Genomic DNA, 19,540 nt, shown 5'->3' with positions numbered 1-19,540 from the left:
AAGTGCATCTTGGTGCTTTGCCACATTACACCTCTGGCCATGAGCTTTTCTTATGCACAGTATGAATCGAATCTGAATTTCACAATTGGCGGCCTCCCCTTGTAAGATAAATTATAAAATTAGTAACATCTGAAGCACTGGAGCAATATTATCATATGATGCGTCATATGAAAGTTGACGACGTCACTATACATCAAAACAAGGTACTTATCAAGTTGGGCATGTGTGTAAAGAAAAACAGACGCTTTTATGAAATGTTGATATGCAAATGTTCCGATACTATAAACACACTTGGTATGAAGGCATCACGAGCTTCCCAGATCATGACCTGATATTCCTAGTGGATGGGAAACCATAATTTACTCTCTAATACGTGTTTGTAATTTTACGTAAGTTTTGTCACGTTGTAAAACTGGATGAAGACATGTTTCACGGACTCTATTAACAACACGTTCAACACTGAATTGTTAATCTTAATAAGAGGTCGCAAAACGTCTGCAATGATTTTCCCCATTTTCTACTACCATACACATTAGCTTTAAATTTGAAAGTTGATCATTATTTAAGTGTCTAACTTGGATTCAATAATGTGTGACAGTCACACAAAACATTTAAGGACGAGAGGTATAGCGCACGTACTCATTTCTCTGTAGTCTTTTTTTGTCGTTGGTATCTTGTCGGCATCTTCCTGCGCTGGTTGTTAACTGGTGAGTTTGTCGCTCAGGCAGCTGGGTCGGATAAATACTTTCACTGGATTTAGATTATATGACTGTGTTTTCAGTCACTAATTTTACACGACTACACCATCTATAACTTGTGTGTGTGGAATTAGAGGCTCCTGTGAACTTTAATTATTTGTTGCAGTTGATGTTTCAATTCCTTGTAGTCAAGATAACGAACTTCATTTTACATCACGTTTGACTGAGGGGAACTCCACTTTCTGACTTTGAATGTTTGCTGTTGATTTTCGAGAATTAAATGCGCTTCATTCATACAGGCTCCTATATTCTATGCCCTCTTCACACTACAACCATTACTTAATATTTAACAGTGCTTGGGTAGGTCAGTCGATAGAGCACTTACCCGTGAAAGGTGAAGGTTACGAGTTCGAGTCTTGGTAGACACAGTTTTAATCTGCCAGTAAGTTTCATACTATTTAACAGCTTTTTCTTTGGAATCTAGAGTTTCTGTGTGGCCATCATGCACATACGTGGGAGAATTATTTAATAAATATTTATTTAGTTTAATCTATAAGACTCTGGTTCTGTCAACATTATTAATCCTACGGAATTTCTTCAATTAATTTACCTATTTTCGTAGTATTCGCTAACTTGTCCCCTTACTAGAAATGGGTTTGAAGACTAGTTATGTACTAGCCTTTTATCTGTGGCTTCGACCGCATAAGTGTACAGCACATATAATGCTTAAATTCTCCTCCCACTCTCTCTGTCCATCTCCTCCTGCTCGCTCTCTCTTTCCATCTCCTTCATCTCACATCCTCTGTCACTCCCTCCTCCACACATCTCTTTCCATCTTCTTCTCTGTCCTGCCATCTCCTCCTCGCCACCCTCTCCGTCCATCTCCCCTGCCTCTCTATCCATCTCCTCCTCCTCCTCCTCCTCTCTCTGTTTATCTCCTTTCTCTCTCCATCTCATGCTCCATCATCTCTATGTCCATCTCGTCTTCCCCCTGTCTCTGACCATTTCCTCCTTTCCCTGTCTCTGTCCCTATCATTTTATTCCTTTCTTTGTCCATCTCCTCTTCCCACTCTCTCCTTCTCTCCTCCTCCCACTCCCAACTCTTCTCTCTGTCCATCTTCTCCTCCTCCCTCTATATCTCTTCCTCAACTCTTTTTGTCCATCCCCTCCTGCCACTTCTATCTGCCCATATTCTCCTCCCCCATCTCCTCCTCCTACACTCTCACTTTCTCATCCCCATCTCTGTTCATCTCCTCCTCCCACGCTCACTACCTCTTCCTCAACCTTTTCTGTCCACCTCCTTGTCCCTCCCACCCTATCTCTCTATCCACTGCATCCACCCACCTCTATCTGTGCATCTCCTGCTCCCATCTTTCAGTCCATCTCCTCTTTTCCTCTTCTCTCTCCATTTTGTCATCCCACCTCTCACTCACCCTTCCCTCAACCATGTCTACATTCCATCTTCTACACCCACATCTGTGGCAATCTCCTCCTCCAGCCTCTCTCTGTCCGTCTAATCCTCCTCCCTCTCAATATTCATCTCCTTCTGCACCCTTTCTCTGCCCATCCGCACGTGTAGCTCTTGCAATACTACGTGCACAATACACCTGTTGTGAAGGACATCTTAGATATCAGGGGTTGAAAACACTTTTCACCCGTATCTCCGCTCCTGTGGACGGCAGGTAGTTCTAATTGTGACGGTGCTGATTCCCAGATAACAAGTAGCATGTGTTTCAAATCTGGTCGAAATCGATCCAATGATTTAGGGGATGCTGGACATAAGACACCCACCCACCCACCCACACACACACACACACACACACACACACACACACACACACACACATATATATATATATATATATATATATATATATATATATATATATATACACCCGTTTTCATACATTTTAAGCTAGCCTTTTCCCTACAGCGTCACATATGCCATCTACACATACACTGCACACATCTTTCCTCCCCCTCTCTGTGTCTACCTCCTCCTTCCCTGTCCATCCTCCCTGCTGTCACTATACCTCTCCCCCTTGCTGACTTGTGCCCTATTTGTCAAACTCCTCCTCCTCACTCTTTCTGTCCATCTCGTTTTCCCCCTCTCCTCGTCCATCTCCTACCCTTCCTGTCTCTGACATATCTTCCACTCCCTCCCCCTGTCCCTATCCTTCTCCCTCTTATCCTTTTCTCTCAGTCCACTACCCCTCTACACCTTCCACCTGCCTCTTGCATCTCCTCCTCCTCCATCTTCTCCCTGTCCATCTTCTCCTCTCCCTCTTTTGACCATCTCTTCTTCCCTCTTCTCTTTGTATAGCTCCTCCTCTTCACTCTATGTCCATCTCATCCTCCCTTCCTTTCTCACCATCCCATCTCTGTGTCATCACCTTCTCCCTCCTCTCTCTCCATGTCCTCCTTACCGCTGTCCCCTCCACCTCATCCTTCCCCTCTCACCAATCTTGCTCACCTGTGCCCATCTGTTCGTGCAGCCTCATTAAGGCATGCCGATACCCCCCCCCCCCCTCTATCTGCCACTCTCGTTCTCTCTGCTCTCTGTGCCCATCTAATTCTCCCCCTATCTCGTTGTTTATCCGCTCATCACCCTCTTTCTGTCCATTCCCATCTCCCTCTCTTTGCCTGTCCATCACCCTCTCCCCCTTCTTTGTCTGTTCATCTTATCGAAAGATGGAACAATTAACTGAGAAATACAGCAACGAGCAGCCCATAGGAAAAGAGCAACCCAGAAGCTAAACACACTGTTATGGTGTTCTGATGGAAGTTGGAAAGTAAAGATGCTCTGCAGAAGTGTTGTAGAGCCTATAACAAGATATGAATAGGAGTTCTGGGACCTTACTGGAAAAAATAATAACATATCGAGAGTTGTAGTAATGCACTGTCTCAGAATATAGATAGCGAGACCATGTAAAATATGCAGCGATTAGGGAAATGACCAGACTCACAGATAGAACATCAGCTCGTGGGGTATGGGCATTCTATTAGAATGACAGATGACATATGGCGAAAGAGCAACTTCAGGGAAGAAGGAGAAGACAGAAAGTTGCTTGATGAGATTGGGTAAAGGTGTCCACGAGAAATAGAGGAATAGAAGAAGACAAGGAAGCATGAGAAGACAGAAACCGAGATATGTGAAATACGGCGACAGCTGTAGGAGCCCCACAAGAGAGAAAGGATGTACACAGAACTTAAAAAAGATGTGGTGTGTTTTTGGTAGAATGAACTTTGCTTTCGAAACTGAGCTTCCGATATCTGTGGAATAGAAACTTCAAAATCTACATTGCTGATCTACACTTACGGCAGAAAGACAAGGACAGCTTATGGGAAAATCATTAAAAAAAAAAAAAGACAACAACCAAGAGACGCTCAGAGAGCAATGTAGAGACGCATGTCGGGAGGTTTTAGATGAGAAGGGGAAACAAACAAATGATCAGGGAAAAGAGTTCGAGTGGAAGATGTTTTCATGTCCGTAATTGGAATGTCTGCAGCTCGTGGTCGTGCGGTAGCGTCCTCGCTTCCCACGCCCGGGTTCCCGGGTTCGATTCCCGGCGGGGTCAGGGATTTTCTCTGCCTCGTGATGACTGGGTATTATGTGATGTCCTTTGGTTAGTTGGGTTTAAGTAGTTCTGAGTTCTAGGGGACTGATGACCATAGATGTTAAGTCCCATAGTGCTCGGAGCCATTTGAACCGTAATTGGAATGAAACTCCGGCGAAAGTGACATGTATCAGGTGAACGATGGCAGAAGGTCTAAGCAAGTTTTTGCTGGAATGGAAGAAATAAGAAAATACCCAGACGACCACCTATTGGAAATTGGGTAAATTGCATTAGGAAAAATGCAGAAACAACGTGGATGTATGCAGCTGTAGAAAACTGGAGAGGCCATTATCCGGCAGTAGTTGTGGAATGTATGTTTACTTGTTTTATCTGGAGATTTTCTTCGAGTTAGGAGTTCCCTTACGGCTTAAAAGGAGTTTTCAAAATGGCTCTGAGCACTATGGGCCTTAACATCTGAGGTCATCAGTCCCCTAGAACTTATAACTACTAAAACCTAACTAACCTAACAACACACACCCCCATGTCCGAGGCAGGATTCGAACCTGAGACCGTAGCGGTTGCGCGGTTCCAGACTGAAGCGGCTAGAACCGCTCGGCCACATCGGCCGGCCAGAGTGTTCAAGTACAACAAATTTAATGTACAGTCGATAAACTTCCACCAGTTATGAGATGTCTTTCTTCTTTAGGTAGATTGTCCAAGAGTGTCCATAGCTGCACATTTTCTGTATGTTCGTAAATTGAAATGAAATGACATGTGGTGAGGGCCTCCCGGTGGGTGACCTGATCGCCTGGTACAAGTCTTTTGATGTGACTCGACAGTCCCTGAGCGGAGGAAATCTCCAACCCAGCCGGGAATAGAACCCAGATCCCCCGGCATGACAAGCCGGCGCGCTGTCGACTCAGCTACGGTGGCGGACATTCGTAAATTGGCATCCCGCCACAGTTTCGCACGGGTGACAGTAAATATCTATGGCCGGATGACTTACAAAACTACAAACACAAAACTTACTTCGAATCAGTCTGTCTGTTAATGAAAACTGTCCCAAAATATTTACGGTAGTTCTTGTAATTAGCCTTCACATACAGAAAAAATATGACCAGAGATCTTAATTTATAATATATAGTGGAGCTTGTGCATGTAATTCTTTTTCCTTTGGTATGGTGTACACGAATGTTTGAGTTGCTCTGAATCTCATAAGGTTTGTCGAGAAAAAATTGTTTTTATTTAATATTGCAAAGTGCTTAAACAGATGATTACAAGATTTGCGTCTATGAACAACACATATAATGATAAATACCGTCTTTTACGCTATGTATACACTTCCGATTAAGTGAGGAATTTTGAAGGCTATCACTAACAAAAATATGAAAATATGCTGTTTCTGGTTAATATGTCTCCTAAACTGATTGTTATTCACATGACAAATACAACTGAAACTAAACGTTTTGAGACGTCTGCTTCTTTTCCAGTTCAAGTTCTCGTCAATATGCACAAACAAGAATTTTCTTAACTCCTAGTTATTTCTAGTTGCTACAGAGCAAGATCAGAGGCAGTTGATTTGAACAAAAAATGTCAGCATATTTTACAACGCATCATAAACTACTTTCTCCGTTGATGTTTGCTTTCTAGGTTTGGCAACTTTACGCTCAGTCCAGTGAAACTGTCAGAAAAAAAGCTTGTATCTTGCAAAAGGTGGGATAGAAGATTTTATTTTTTTAACTCGTTCATATTGTTGGAAAGGTTAGAAAACCAAGTTTTGCCAAAAAAATTTCTCTTGGGAAAATTTTCTGCAGTCAAAAAACTTCGAAAATTTCGGACTTTTTTCAGTTGTTTCAAAATATTTCCGTTTCATTTGCTCCTATAGCTTTGACGTCTATTTTCTTTTTTAAAGAGCACAAAATTCTCTACAAATTTGATTGTTACCATTTATTTCTACTCCCAGTATCTAAGGCGCTACGGCGCGTCAAAAAATACCAATTTTTCAAATTTCGAGCAAAGTGGCAAATTACCTAATTTTTGACCACTGTTATTTCAGTTCCTATTTGTGTAGTATAAACATATTACTCATCATGTTATTCATTGGAATTTACCATCTCACTCTGCTGCAGGGACAGGACAAACAGCATCATATTCAGTAACTACGAACACATTCACGTCGGAATCCGTGAAATTTATTTGTTTTACAATATGTAATACGATTGCATGCATGTGCCGTACATTTTCTACAGTTGATTCACGTTAATGATCAGTTGTAAGAAAAAGTACGTAGGAATTGCTCTTTAGCGGACAAAAGCGCATTTATTCTTTGGCGATAGTTCACAGCGCGCTGACAGTTTGACAGTGAATATATTCTGTTCACTCACGCCTTTAGCGGATGTGATACAACATCCGCTGTTTTTTGGTCAAGGAAAAATTAAGTGCTGCAATATTGTTGCGAAAAATGAACACCTAACCTCAGCGCTTTGCACGTTCAATAAACCACACGCTACCCGTGAAGAAATAATAACAGCGGGAGAACAGGTTACTAACGCATTGTATAGTGGAGGTGTCAGCAGTTCCCACACACTAGACCATTTGTGGTGCCAGCTATTCGCCAAGTCTGCCACAAAAAGCATACTGAATCTCGCACGGTTGCCACCTACACAAGATGCTGCACAACATCATTCGCTGCGGACTTACCAACAAGTCCAAAGTTGGATGGGAAACTGGAAACCTCCTGAGAAATCGGGCTGGAATCACAGTGACCACGGTCCAATACCCGTTATAATGAGCCAAGATGCAGCACCTGAACCACTTGTTCACATTGTTTCATGCTCATGCAAGCTGAACTGTGGCGGAGCGTGCTCATGCAGAAAAGCGGATTTGAAATGTTCTTCAATTTGCAAGAAATGTATTGGGGTCAACTGTGAAAACGTGCCAAAATTTTTATATGAAGACACTGAAGAAGATGTTATGGAGGTGTTGAGGAAACCGCTGACGAAATCAACGAACTTGCTGAGGCTGACTCGCTATTTAAAGAAGAGGTCAGTCTGGGATCAACTCTATGTACAGACCCTGAATCCGTAACTCAAGGTATTTCTGGTGACACTGAGGAACCTGGCCTGTCAAATCGTTGAAGTGATGCTCATATCTGTCGCAAGTGCGCTAAAGTGCGATATTACAAGTATTACACACCCAGAACTGTCAACATTTTTTAGTAACTGACAATGCATTTTAACTGTAGTAAAGCTACTTATTTTTAATGTCAACTATGTGGATTTTATACACATGAATAATTACCTACGTATTTAGGTTGTCTATTGCAGCTAATAATAGTTCAGTTTCCTGAGACAATTTATTTTGTGTGCGTGTGTATGTGAGTGTGTGTGTGTGTGTGTGTGTGTGTGTGTGTGTGTGTGTGTGTGTGTGTGTGTGTGTCTATGTCTCTTAATGATGTATTTTTTTATATTTATAGTTTTACAAATACCAGGGCTGAGGTGGCCCATAGTGAACTTCAGGTAGTGATGTAAGAATCACAATAGTTGGGTGCCCAGCAATCCCCATGTTGCATACAGAGAAATTGAATAGCTGAAAGTGAGTGGTAAATTCCAACATATAACATGATGTATAATGTATTTATACAACACAAACAGAAACTGAAAAAATAGTGTTCAAAAATAAGGTATCTTGCCACTATGCTCAAAATTTGAAAAATTGGTATTTTTTGAGGCACTGTAGCGCCTTAGATATTGGGAGTAGAAAAAAATGCCAAGAATCAAATTTGTAGAGAATTTTGTGCTCTTTAAAAAAGAAACTAGACGTTAAAGCGATAGGAGCAAAAAACTGAGATATTTTGAAAAACTGAAAAAAGGCCGAAGTTTTTTGACTGCAGAAAGTTTTCCCAAGCGAAATTTTGTTGGCAATCTTTCCAACCATATGAACAACTTGAAAAAATAAACTCTTGTACCCCACCTTTTGCAAGTTCTGCTATTTGACTGGACTAACTTATTATATAGAGAGTGGAGATTTCTGTATCCAAAGTGCAACATCCTCAATTGGCATGTTGCAACACCGCTGTTCAGCACACCCTTACCTTTGGTTGTGAAGTCCGGTAACGTGGTAAAATTTCTTATTATATGATGTTCTCCTCTATTATATGGCTACTGCTTTTAATTATAGCTAGTTTTAGTTTAATTTCTTTGAATAATAACTCAAAGCACTACCTTTTTACGATTGTGTGATCTGATGTGTGTTTGGTCACTAAATCTACTTTTGTCCATGTTGAGGGTTGTACTTTGTAAGTCTTCTTTTTATTCTTTCTAATACAGAACCAACGTTCGTTACCTATTTTATATTTTAACTATGTATTACAAATATATATTTAAGAAAAATATTTGAAAATGGAAATTTAAACAATGAATTGATTCCACAAGGTTGTTCGGTCAAATGGGTACTACATTAAATGAAATCCTTAAGGAAATTACAAGAAACGTTTAACTTCAATTTAATACTGTTAAAACAGAAAATACCTGATGATTAAGAATATACACGAATCTGTGTTCCAATACCAATATATCGTTAATTTTTTTAAAATGATTTCTGTACTGTCGTTTTTAACATCAAATTGTCACAGTCTCTCTCACGTAATATATTTCTTCGACCAGAGATCCGACAGAAAGATATTCTGACGGCACAACACAAGGAAACACTCATCAATAGTTAACAAGCCTTGTTTTGAGTGCCATTTTGTTTCTACTGCGCAGTAGAATGGATGGTGATGTGTTTTAATTGTCCAGTTTGCAAGTTTGTGATCAGTTAGCAAGATCAAAGGAGCCATAGCAATGGAAGTAACCGAACACACCACGAGAAGATAGTCATTTCATGTCAAGAACGTGAACAGTTATTTAAAAATTTTTATGTGAACAGCTGACCAACGAAGCGAATATTTTCTCACATTAAGTTTTCCTTCACTTCCTCCGGCGGATGACCACAGAAGATGCCAAGACTGTAAAGCAAACAAGGAAACACCGTCTGAACAGGTCTTGAAAGCCCATCGGCACCGACCGGCCGCCGTGTCGTCCTCAGACCTTAGGCGTCACCATATGCGGATACGGAGGGGCATGTAGTCAGCAGACTCTGCCGGCCGTTGTCAGTTTTCGCAACCGGTGCCGCTACTTCTCAGTCATGTAGCTTCTTAATTGGCCTCACAAGGGCTGAGAACAACTTTAATATCTATGTGTACTTTTTATGAAGTTTTCGTATTGTATTGTAGAGTGACTATAATATCTGTATCTCGAAACATGTTGCTTCATTTAATAATTTAAGTAAGGCAGCAAATTTTATGCCTGGTCTCTGTAAAACAATTTCATACTCATTAAGCTAGTTTTGAGCGTGTGTTCATCTGAGGCGAACAAAGTGTGTGTGTGTGTGTGTGTGTGTGTGTGTGTGTGTGTGTTGTGGAGACGTTAGTGGACAAATCATTGAGATCTGTGTGCCCATAACTCTGCACGGCATGTGATTTCTGGTTGGTTGTGTCCGTTTCTGTGCATCTGCGAATGAAGATAAGCTCGAAATTGGCTAGAAGTGAGTAATAAAGAACGCATTTGATCTAACAGCCTGGTGGAATCGATGTCGTTCTCTAAATTTCTCGAGGCTACGGTACCCACCCAGACGAAGTCGGTGGATATTCTAAACCATCGAGTGGTAACCTATGAGACAGAAAGTTAGCTTCCAGAGACGAAGAGGTCTTTCACGGTTGTCCGCAGCTCGTGGTCGTGCGGTAGCGTTCTCGCTTCCCGCGCTCGGGTTCCCGGGTTCGATTCCCGGCGACGTCAGGGATTTTCTCTGCCTCGTGATGACTGGGTGTTGTGTGATGTCCTTAGGTTAGTTAGGTTTAAGTAGTTCCAAGTTCTAGGGGACTGATGACCATAGATGTTAAGTCCCATAGTGCTCAGAGCCATTTTTGAACTTTCACGGTCAGTGAAACTAGTTACTTCAGAAGTGAGCGTTTGAGGTTGTTTGTATCTCAGCGCTACATCGCTACGTCACCACGTCCGCTGAGATAGATTTCACTGTGTAAGCAGTGGCAATAAGCGTACATAGTAGTGCGAATCTGAGAAGTGCTCAGCTAGTCAGAGTCGGCTTCGTGGCGCGGCTGGACTCACCTCGAAGCTGAGCAGGCCGCTGTGGTCCTGGTCCAGCGTGTTGAACACGTAGTGGGCGTAGTGGCCGGCGTTCGCTGCAACAGCACAGAAACCAGCGTCAGGAGGCGTCGTGCAAAGCGCCGGTATCAGCCGCGTTCTCACACAACTCACTGGAAAAAGAACGCCTTCAACGGCCTCAGCTAAAAGGACTATATCTGCACATGATTAAAATTCTCTGTACGTTCATATTCAGCTCTCACAAAGGAACCCTTCGGAATGGCTGTGTACTGTTTCTCCTGGGTGGACTTGGGTTTAAAAAAATGTAAACTGGATATTACGATAAATTTTATAATTACGCCAAAGAAGAAGAGACAGAACTACAATGGACATGTTAGTCCATGGACTCTTGCGCTTCTATGCGTGAACTATCTTTCCTTTGTCTTTCATTTATCTTATCTGCTTGGATTCGGACCTAAAAGGACGTTCTTGTGAAAAGCTCATCTTGCTGTACCAGCTGACAATCTAAGTTGTACTTAAAACCCGAAAAATATAATTGTTATTTTGTCAAAAGAATTTGTGTATGTGGTCAATCTATTGTTAGTCTGATACCTGTATTCCCTTAAGTAGGTATGGGCCTTAACAAAGAATTTTCATTGTTAGGCGCCATCTTAGAAAAATCTTTAAAATTTTTCTTTTAGCTCATCTACGAGACGTGCCCTCGGTTACGACAATTAACATTATTTAAGATACCACGAGAACCGAGGCAGCTACTAATAATTTAACAACTTTATTTACAGATTTTCTTTATATGACGAGATAACATCCGAGGCAGAAAAGGTCTGGTCACAGGATTCCAGTTCCATTATAGGATTTCATTTTTAGATGCTACTCTCGTTATGTTATAGTGGGGAATCGAGACGAAACCACGATTTTAAGTTACGTATTACAGTAGCGTACATCGAACAGACTTGGCAAATATTCTCTGGTGCAATAAGCACACGACTTCTCACGAGCCTGGAATAATATCTGTAGTGGTGGGTAAATAAGAAAAGGACAATTAATTATCGACGATTACGTAACTACCCTGAGAACTGAGCTAGTTTACTGAGTGCTAAATTAAACAACATATTACTCTGTTAATAATATTCCTACATTAGTTATTTCTCTTTTATGTTGAGCCATTGCATTAATGTGTGTTTCTTTTTTGTATAAGTCACGGCTCATATTCATTCTATTACATTACACTAATAGCAAAGAAAAGGAGTCACAAATAAAACAAAATTTATTTTATTACATTACAGCTGGCTGCAAATTTTCTTCATATTTGTAGTATATTTAAGGAAAAATAGCAAAAAAAATCTGTCTTAAGGTAAAGTGGAATATTATCTGGAGCAAATTACACAGTAACGTTCTACCATTCAACATCAACGTCAACGAAAACATGGCAACCAACGAAAAATTACGCAACATTCACCTCAGCACAAGTTTCATATTTGAAACATGTTGGCTCGTTGATACGTTACTTCACAGCGTTTCAAATGCGGAACCGAATCTGAGATATGGTCATACATCAGAAGGAGGCTGTGATCATAAATTCCATGATGTCATACTGTATCGGCATAAGGAAAAAGATAAGGCTGCAAAAGATGGGATACCTACGACCCAATAACAACGCAGGAACTTGAATGAGTCGGCATAAGGCCAGTTACATAATTCACAATCGACCAGCCGTTTTGAACGATTATTACTCACACGTACAAAAAGAAAACCAAACAATAAGTTTCCACAAGAAATAATGCTTTTATATAAATTGCACGTTTATGAACAAATGGAAACGTTAAATAACAAATATCTATTCATGATTTTTTAAATAAAAATGAGACTTTTATTTGAATTTATTGCACGTATGACAACAAATTAATATTTTATACAGAAATAGGAAGTATTTCTTCGTTAAACTAAAAAAAAAAAAAATTACCCCTCAGTAATGCTGTAAGGTTCAATATTTGTTAATTAACTTTTCTAACTATTGTTTAAGATGGAATTTAAATAAAAAGCAGTTGTTAGTAGCAAGATTCGAACCAGTGATTTCACAGCTGTACTCTTAGCACTCGCATGAAGACGAGTTCTTAAATAACAGAGTATAAAATTGCGCCTTACTGCTTTAGCAAACTACGTTCCGGGCACTGACTTTCATATGTTATAACTATGAAAAGATTCAAAGAGGCCCACTAGCTAATATACCCTTGAAACTTCCTGGCAGATTAAAACTGTGTGCCGGATCGAGACTCGCACTCGGGACGTTTGCCTTTCGCGGGCAAGTGCTCTACCAACTGAGTACCCATGCACGACTCACGCCCCGTACTCACAGCTTTACTTCTGCCAGTACCTCGTCTCCTACCTTCCAAACTTTACAGAAGCTCTCCTGCGAAACTTGCAGAACTAGCACTCCTGAAAGAAAGGATATTGCGGAGATATGGCTTAGCCACAGCCTAGCGGATGTTTCCAGAATGAGATTTTCACTCTGCACCGGAGTCTGCGCTGATATAAAACTTCCTGGCAGATTAAAACTGTGTGCCGGACTGAGACTCGAACTCGGGACCTTTGGAAGGTAGGAGACGAGGTACTATCAGAAGTAAAGCTGTGAGGACGGGGCGTGAGTCGTGCTTGGGAAGCTCAGTTGGCAGAGCACTTGCCCGCGAAAGGCAAAGGTCCCGATTTCGAGTCTCGGTCCGGCACACAGTTTTAATCTGGCAGGAAGTTTCATATCAGCGCACACTCCGCTGCAGAGTGAAAATTTCATTCAATATACCATTGTTAGTTGTACTCGAGAAAGGTTTAAGTCACTACGTTGTAGCTTCTTCTAAAAATCCTTATATATGACGCGTTTCAGTCATCGGCATCTTCAGGTTGGTGACATAAGCAAATGACATATTTCAGCCGCATGACGCGTTTCAGTCATCAGCATCTTCAGATTCGTGGCATAAACAAATGACGTATTTCAGCCACCTACACAGTTTAACGTGAAATCAAGCAATTTAAATCAATACACGAGTTAATAAGGTATCTGCAGCCATAAAGTAGACAAACAACAGGAAGTCCAACAGCCAAATTCTTGAATTCGTGACCACTATGGAAACACACTGGCAACTGACACGAGTATCATGGAAAGCACAAAGAAAAGAAAAGAAAAGTGTTTGACACTAGATGATGGAAGATTTACGTCTGAAGACGTTTTACGCAAGTTGTGCGTTTACGACATAAAGCTATTGTATGAAAGATTTTATGCCAAAGAAGAGTCAAAATAATATTTAATAACACCAAACGCAACGTTCTAGTATGTTAGAGCTTTTTATTCTTCGGTGTCGAATGCCTTTAAACAACTTACATTTTGTATTTTTACATGAAACAGAGCTTATAATACTCTTACTTCTTTTTTACTTCACAAAAAATTTCCATAAGAGTTTTTGTTCTTTAAGTGTACCTGCAATTTTATTCAGACTTTCATATAATACGAGGGGGTTCTGCGCAGAAACGGCAGGGTAAGAAACGTGTGCAAAACGTTGACAAGAAGGAGGGGCGGGGAGATAGGACTTGTGTTAAGCATCAGGGAGTATCATCCATGGAGTTAGAGGAAGCTGTTGAGGGTAAAAATTGTGTGGAAAGAAACATATGCAACGAATAACTGAGGACGTAGGGTGCACGCGCTACTCTGAGATGAAGAGGTTGGCATAGGACAGTAAATCGTGACAAGTCGCAAACCAGTCAGAAGATTAATCAACCCAAAACAATATTAAGAGTTCTTGTATGGGGCGTACATAATCTCGTTTCTCAAACTAATTCTCTAGTGCCGAAAGAAATGCAGTTCAGCTTTCTTTTACATAAGAAAATATTGTGAAAATACGTTTAACTGCTCTTTCTTTTACGTCTCGGTCAAATAATATGATTACTTTGTTAAGGGAAGTATCTACATATCTGATAGCAATCTCTTTTCCTTTAAGATGTCGCAGGTTCGAATCCTGCCTCGGGCATGGATGTGTGTGATGTCCTTAGGTTAGTTAGGTTTAAGTAGTACTAAGTTCTAGGGGACTGATGACCACAGCTGTTAAGTCCCATAGTGCTCAGAGCCATTTGAACCTTTAAGATGTCGGTCTGTCATTACAACCTGTAAGTAGGCTGTTTATGTTTTCTTATTGGCAACGTTACATAGCGCTCTGTGTGAGAATCACTGGCTGTGCTGTGTGCAGTCTGTGGCTGGTTTACATTGTTGTCTGCCATTGTAGTGTTGGGCAGCGGCAGCTGGATGTGAACAGCGCGTAGCGTTGCGCAGTTGGAGGTGAGCCGCCAGCAGTGGTGGATGTGGGGAGAGAGATGGCGGAGTTTTGTAATTTGTCATGAACTGCTATATATATTATGACTATTAAGGTAAATACATTGTTTATTCTCTATTAATATCTTTCATTTACTAACTATCCCTATCAGTAGTTAGTGCCTTCTGTAGTGTGAATCTTTTATTTAACTGGCAGTAGTGGCGCTCGCTGTATTGCAGTAGTTCGAGTAATGAAGATTTTTGTGAGGTAAGTGATTTCTGAAAGGTATAGTTTAATGTTACTCAGGGCCATTCTTTTGCAGGGATCTTTGATAGTCAGACTGAGTTGCGCTAAAAATATTGTGTGTCAGTTTAAGCACAGTCTTGTATAATTGTTCAAAGGGGACGTTTCAAACCTTACTCTTGGTATCATGAAACATTAATTTTGCTGTAATTTTGTGTATATGATTTGCCATTATTTGGTTTTACGTGGGCTTTATTTTGTACACAGTACTCGTACTACTGAGGTATTATGATACTACAAAGTACCTTTGGACGTTATACTTCGGCCATCTCGTGACAAGTAATTTTTTCTGTACGTTTCCCAATATTTGGAACAGTTGCCACTGTCTTCACGTAGCTCTCATATTCAACAGTTCTCGTTTCTTCACTATTTTGAGCTGATACCCTCTCTGCAAGTAGTTACTGATTTGGATATTTTGTTGATTTTTGTATTCATTTACAACCTGACTTTATTTTACTACTGCTGTTTCACGCCAGTTAGCTTGAAAGTGTGAAAACTACACAGCAAAAAAGATCGCGACGTCTGAACGTGTCGGATGCTTTATAAGTGAAGTGACTGTGCGATCTCTGACCTATGGCCACACGAGAGAGCGAGGTGGCGCTGTGGTAAGCACACCGGACACCCATTCGGGAGGACCACGGTTCAAACCCGCGTCCGGCCATACTGATTCCCAGCCGTGATTACCCTAAATCGATTCGGGTAAACACCGGAATGGTTCCTTTGAAACGACGCGGTCGATTTCCTTCCCCATCCTTCCCTAATCCGGTTCAAATGGCTCTGAGCACTATGGGACTTAACATCTAAGGTCATCAGTCCCCTAGAACTTAGAACTACTTAAACCTAACTAACCTAAGGACAGCACACAACACCCAGTCATCACGAGGCAGAGAAAATCCATGACCCCGCCGGGAATCGAACCCTAATCCGGTGGGACCGACGAACTAACTGTTCGGTTTGCTCTTCCAAATCAACCAACCAACCAACCAGAATATAGATAAGCAGATTTAGGCCGGAAAAATGAATAACAGCAACCAGAAACTTATCTACGTAAAATTACTACGTGAACCGTTTTATAATCTATAAGTATCGCGAGTAAAAATAAAAATGTATTCATCTAGGTTAAATTCACTGACGATGCTGTAATGTAAATGGCGAACCACATCTGCAACACAAATAAACATTCTGCAGAAAAAACGGCATTTATATACTTGTTGAGCATAATGTTCACGAAAACAAAAATGTCTTATTTTATGCCCACGATCCCTAATCGAGACAGGTGTTCGAGGCAGTAGAGCTATAGTACAGTACATTTCCAATATCGGACCTCCACATTTACCAAAAATGCTTCTAGTAGAACAACGCTACCTCACCTCTCTTCCAACAGTTTCTATTCCCTGTACATCTGTGCGACACATTCACACAGGCTACACAAACTTCTAAAGGTGGCAGGGGTAAAATACAGGGAGCGAAAGGCTATTTACAATTTGTACAGAAACCAGATAGCAGTTATAAGAGTCAAGGGAGATTAAAGGGAAGCAGCGGTTGGGAAGGGAGTGAGACGGGGTTGTAGCCTCTCCCCGATGTTATTCAATCTGTATATTGAGCAAGCAGTAAAGGAAACAAAAAAAAAATTCGGAGTAGGTATTACAATCCATGGAGAAGAAATAAAATCTTTGAGGTTCGCCGATGACATTGTAATTCTGTCAGAGACAGCAAAGGACTTGGAAGAGCAGTTGAATGGAATGGACAGTGTCTTGAAAGGAGGATACAAGATGAACATCAACAAAAGCAAAATGAGGATAATGGAATGTAGTTGAATTAAGTCGGGTGATGCTGAGGGAATTAGATTAGGAAATGAGACACTTAAAGTAGTAATGGAGTTTTGCTATTTGGGGAGCAAAATAACTGATGATGGTCGAAGTAGAGAGGATATAAAATGTAGACTGGCAATGGCAACGAAAGCGTTTCTGAAGAGGAGAAATTTGTTAACATCGAGTATAGATTTAAGTGCCAGGAAGTCGTTTCTGAAAGTATTTGTATGGAGTGTAGCCATGTATGGAAGTGAAACATGGACGATAAATAATTTAGACAAGAAGATAATAGAAGCTTTCGAAATGTGGTGCTACAGAAGAATGCTGAAGATTAGATGGGAAGATCACATAACTAATGAGAAGGTATTGAATAGAATTGGGGAGAAGAGGAGTTTGTGGCACAACTTGACAAGAAGAAGAGACCGGTTGGTAGGACATGTTCTGAGGCATCAGGGGATCACAAATTTAACATTGGAGGGCAGTGTGGAGGGTAAAAATCATAGAGGGAGACCAAGAGATGAATACACTAAGCAGATTCGTAAGGACGTAGGTTGCAGTAAGTACTGGGAGATGAAGAAGCTTGCACAGGATAGAGTAGCATGGAGAGCTGCATCAAACCAGTTTCAGGACTGAAGACCACAACAACAACAACAACACAAACTCCAGGTCCTCCATGAAACCCATTTTAGAACGATTCTTCTAGAGTCGTTTCTAGAGAAGGACGCACTGGCATCATCAGTATGCTTCATAAAGAGGCTACATTTCCTTTGAGCCAATCTACACCTCATCTTCGCCTTCCGTACTGATGATTTCTCCTGTTCGTTCCATTTTACATGACTTGATACATATTTGGACGACTTGACAGGCCCCAGACGTCTATCATTAATGCCACACTCCAACGGCTCTTCTGTATGCACATTATTTTAGTGCATTTATTCACATTTAAAGATTGTTGACATTCAGAATACAAAGAGAAAAAATTGTGAAAGCTGATCTATATTATTAGAGTTAGGTACTGCAGTTCCCTATGGACAACTGTATCGTTAGCAAACAGCTTGACAGTAGTGCTGACCTGTCTGATAACTCTATTACATACGATGCACAAATGGAAAAATGTGGCGACATTGATGCATTAGCTAAATTTCTTAAAAGGAGGAAGGATTAGATGATATATCCTCTGAAATAATTACACATCGCTTTCGGAACACAGTGTCACTATTACAAAGGTCAATGTAGAAAACAACAACTCCAGCTTGTCTAAGAACAAGAGTAGGATGTTTGGTGTACAGAAAAGCATAATAAATTATTGCAAGCCAACAACACAGCCTTTAATGCTACATACATGCACTAAGAGCCGTGAACTAAAATAGAAACAATATAATCAGATAATTTGTCGTTAATGCTGACGACAACGCTTGCCAAGCTGTTTTATATTTATGTATAATTAGCTGAGTGCCTGGCGTTGCCCGGAAATGTATTTTTTCCTGTTTTCTATTCGTCCATCTCATCCTTCCCCGTCTCTTTGTCCATCTCCTGCACCCCATCTCTCTGTCCACCTTGTCGACCCTCCCCGCACCCTTTGTCCATCTCCTCCTCTCCCCTCTCACGGTCCATTCCCCGCTCCCACTGTCTCCATCTCCCCCTCCCTTCCTATCTTTGTCCTTCTCCATCACCTCCATCCCCCTCGCTGTCTGTCTATGTCTATTTATTCCGCTCCACGTTATGACGCTCATCCCAATAGAAGGCTCGTTGTTCTTACCCCTAAAGTATTTCTTTCCAGGTCGTAACTAATTTGCATATCAAATTTGGTTGAAGTCGTTACAATGTTTTAGAATGAGCTTTTTACCTGTGGCTTAGGCTGCGTACGCCCATGTCAAAAATATTTCACACACATTTAACATACTTCATACGAATTTGTATCCATATTTCACCAGCACGCAGCTCAATGACTATAATGTCGGATCTCCGTAACTATGTGCCGCACATTTGCAGTTACATTCAGTAGTCTTATCGCGAAATAGGGGAGATATCCGGCCGCGGTGGCCGAGCGGTTCTAGGCGCTACAGTCTGGAACCGCGCGACCGCTACGGTCGCAGGTTCGAATCCTGCCCCGGGCATGGATGTGTGTGATGTTCTTAGGTTAGTTAGGTTTAAGTAGTTATAAGTTCTAGGGGACTGATGACCTCAGAAGTTAAGTCCCATAGTGCTCAGAGCCATTTGAACCATAGTGTCACAGACATGATACGTTAATTGCAGTGGCGATCATTAAAACAAGGGCGTCTTTTGTTGCGACGGGATCTTCTCATGAAATTTCAATCACCAGTTTTCTCCTCCGATTGCGAAGACATTCTGTTGGCACCCACCTACATAGGAATAAGTGATCATCACGATAAAATAAGATAAATCAGTTCTTGCACAGAAAAACTTAAGTGCTCGTTTTTCCCGCGTGCCGTTCGAAAGTGGAACGGTAGAGAGACAACATGAAGGTGGTTCAATGAACCCTCTGCCAGGCACTTTATTGTGAATAGCAGAGTAATCACGTAGATGTAGATGAACTCTCTGAGAAACGTGTAGTGAATCGAGTTAGCAGTAATAAAAAAGTACTACATTGACACGTTATGCATAATGCGACAATTTTTCACGCATCTCGGTGTTCATGACGTCTTCTCCTGAACTATGTGTCGTACAATGATGCATTTTTGTATGTACATTCAGCGA

At 41.1% G+C, this 19,540-nt stretch overlaps 1 protein-coding gene across 1 annotated transcript in view; it reads right to left on the bottom strand.

Moving 5' to 3' along the window:
- Positions 1–19,540, bottom strand: part of LOC124796131 (zinc finger protein ZIC 5) — a 393,014-nt gene that overhangs the window by 113,020 nt on the left and 260,454 nt on the right. The window contains exon 5 of the mRNA XM_047260223.1: positions 10,420–10,493. Within this exon, the coding sequence (XP_047116179.1) occupies positions 10,420–10,493 (74 nt within the window). The remainder of the gene's footprint in view (positions 1–10,419; positions 10,494–19,540) is intronic.

Source organism: Schistocerca piceifrons, chromosome 4 (genome assembly GCF_021461385.2).
Source record: "Schistocerca piceifrons isolate TAMUIC-IGC-003096 chromosome 4, iqSchPice1.1, whole genome shotgun sequence".
Taxonomy (NCBI): domain Eukaryota; kingdom Metazoa; phylum Arthropoda; class Insecta; order Orthoptera; family Acrididae; genus Schistocerca; species Schistocerca piceifrons.
The sequence above is the reverse complement of the archived record's forward strand: the minus strand, read 5'-3'. Positions and strand labels throughout refer to the sequence as shown.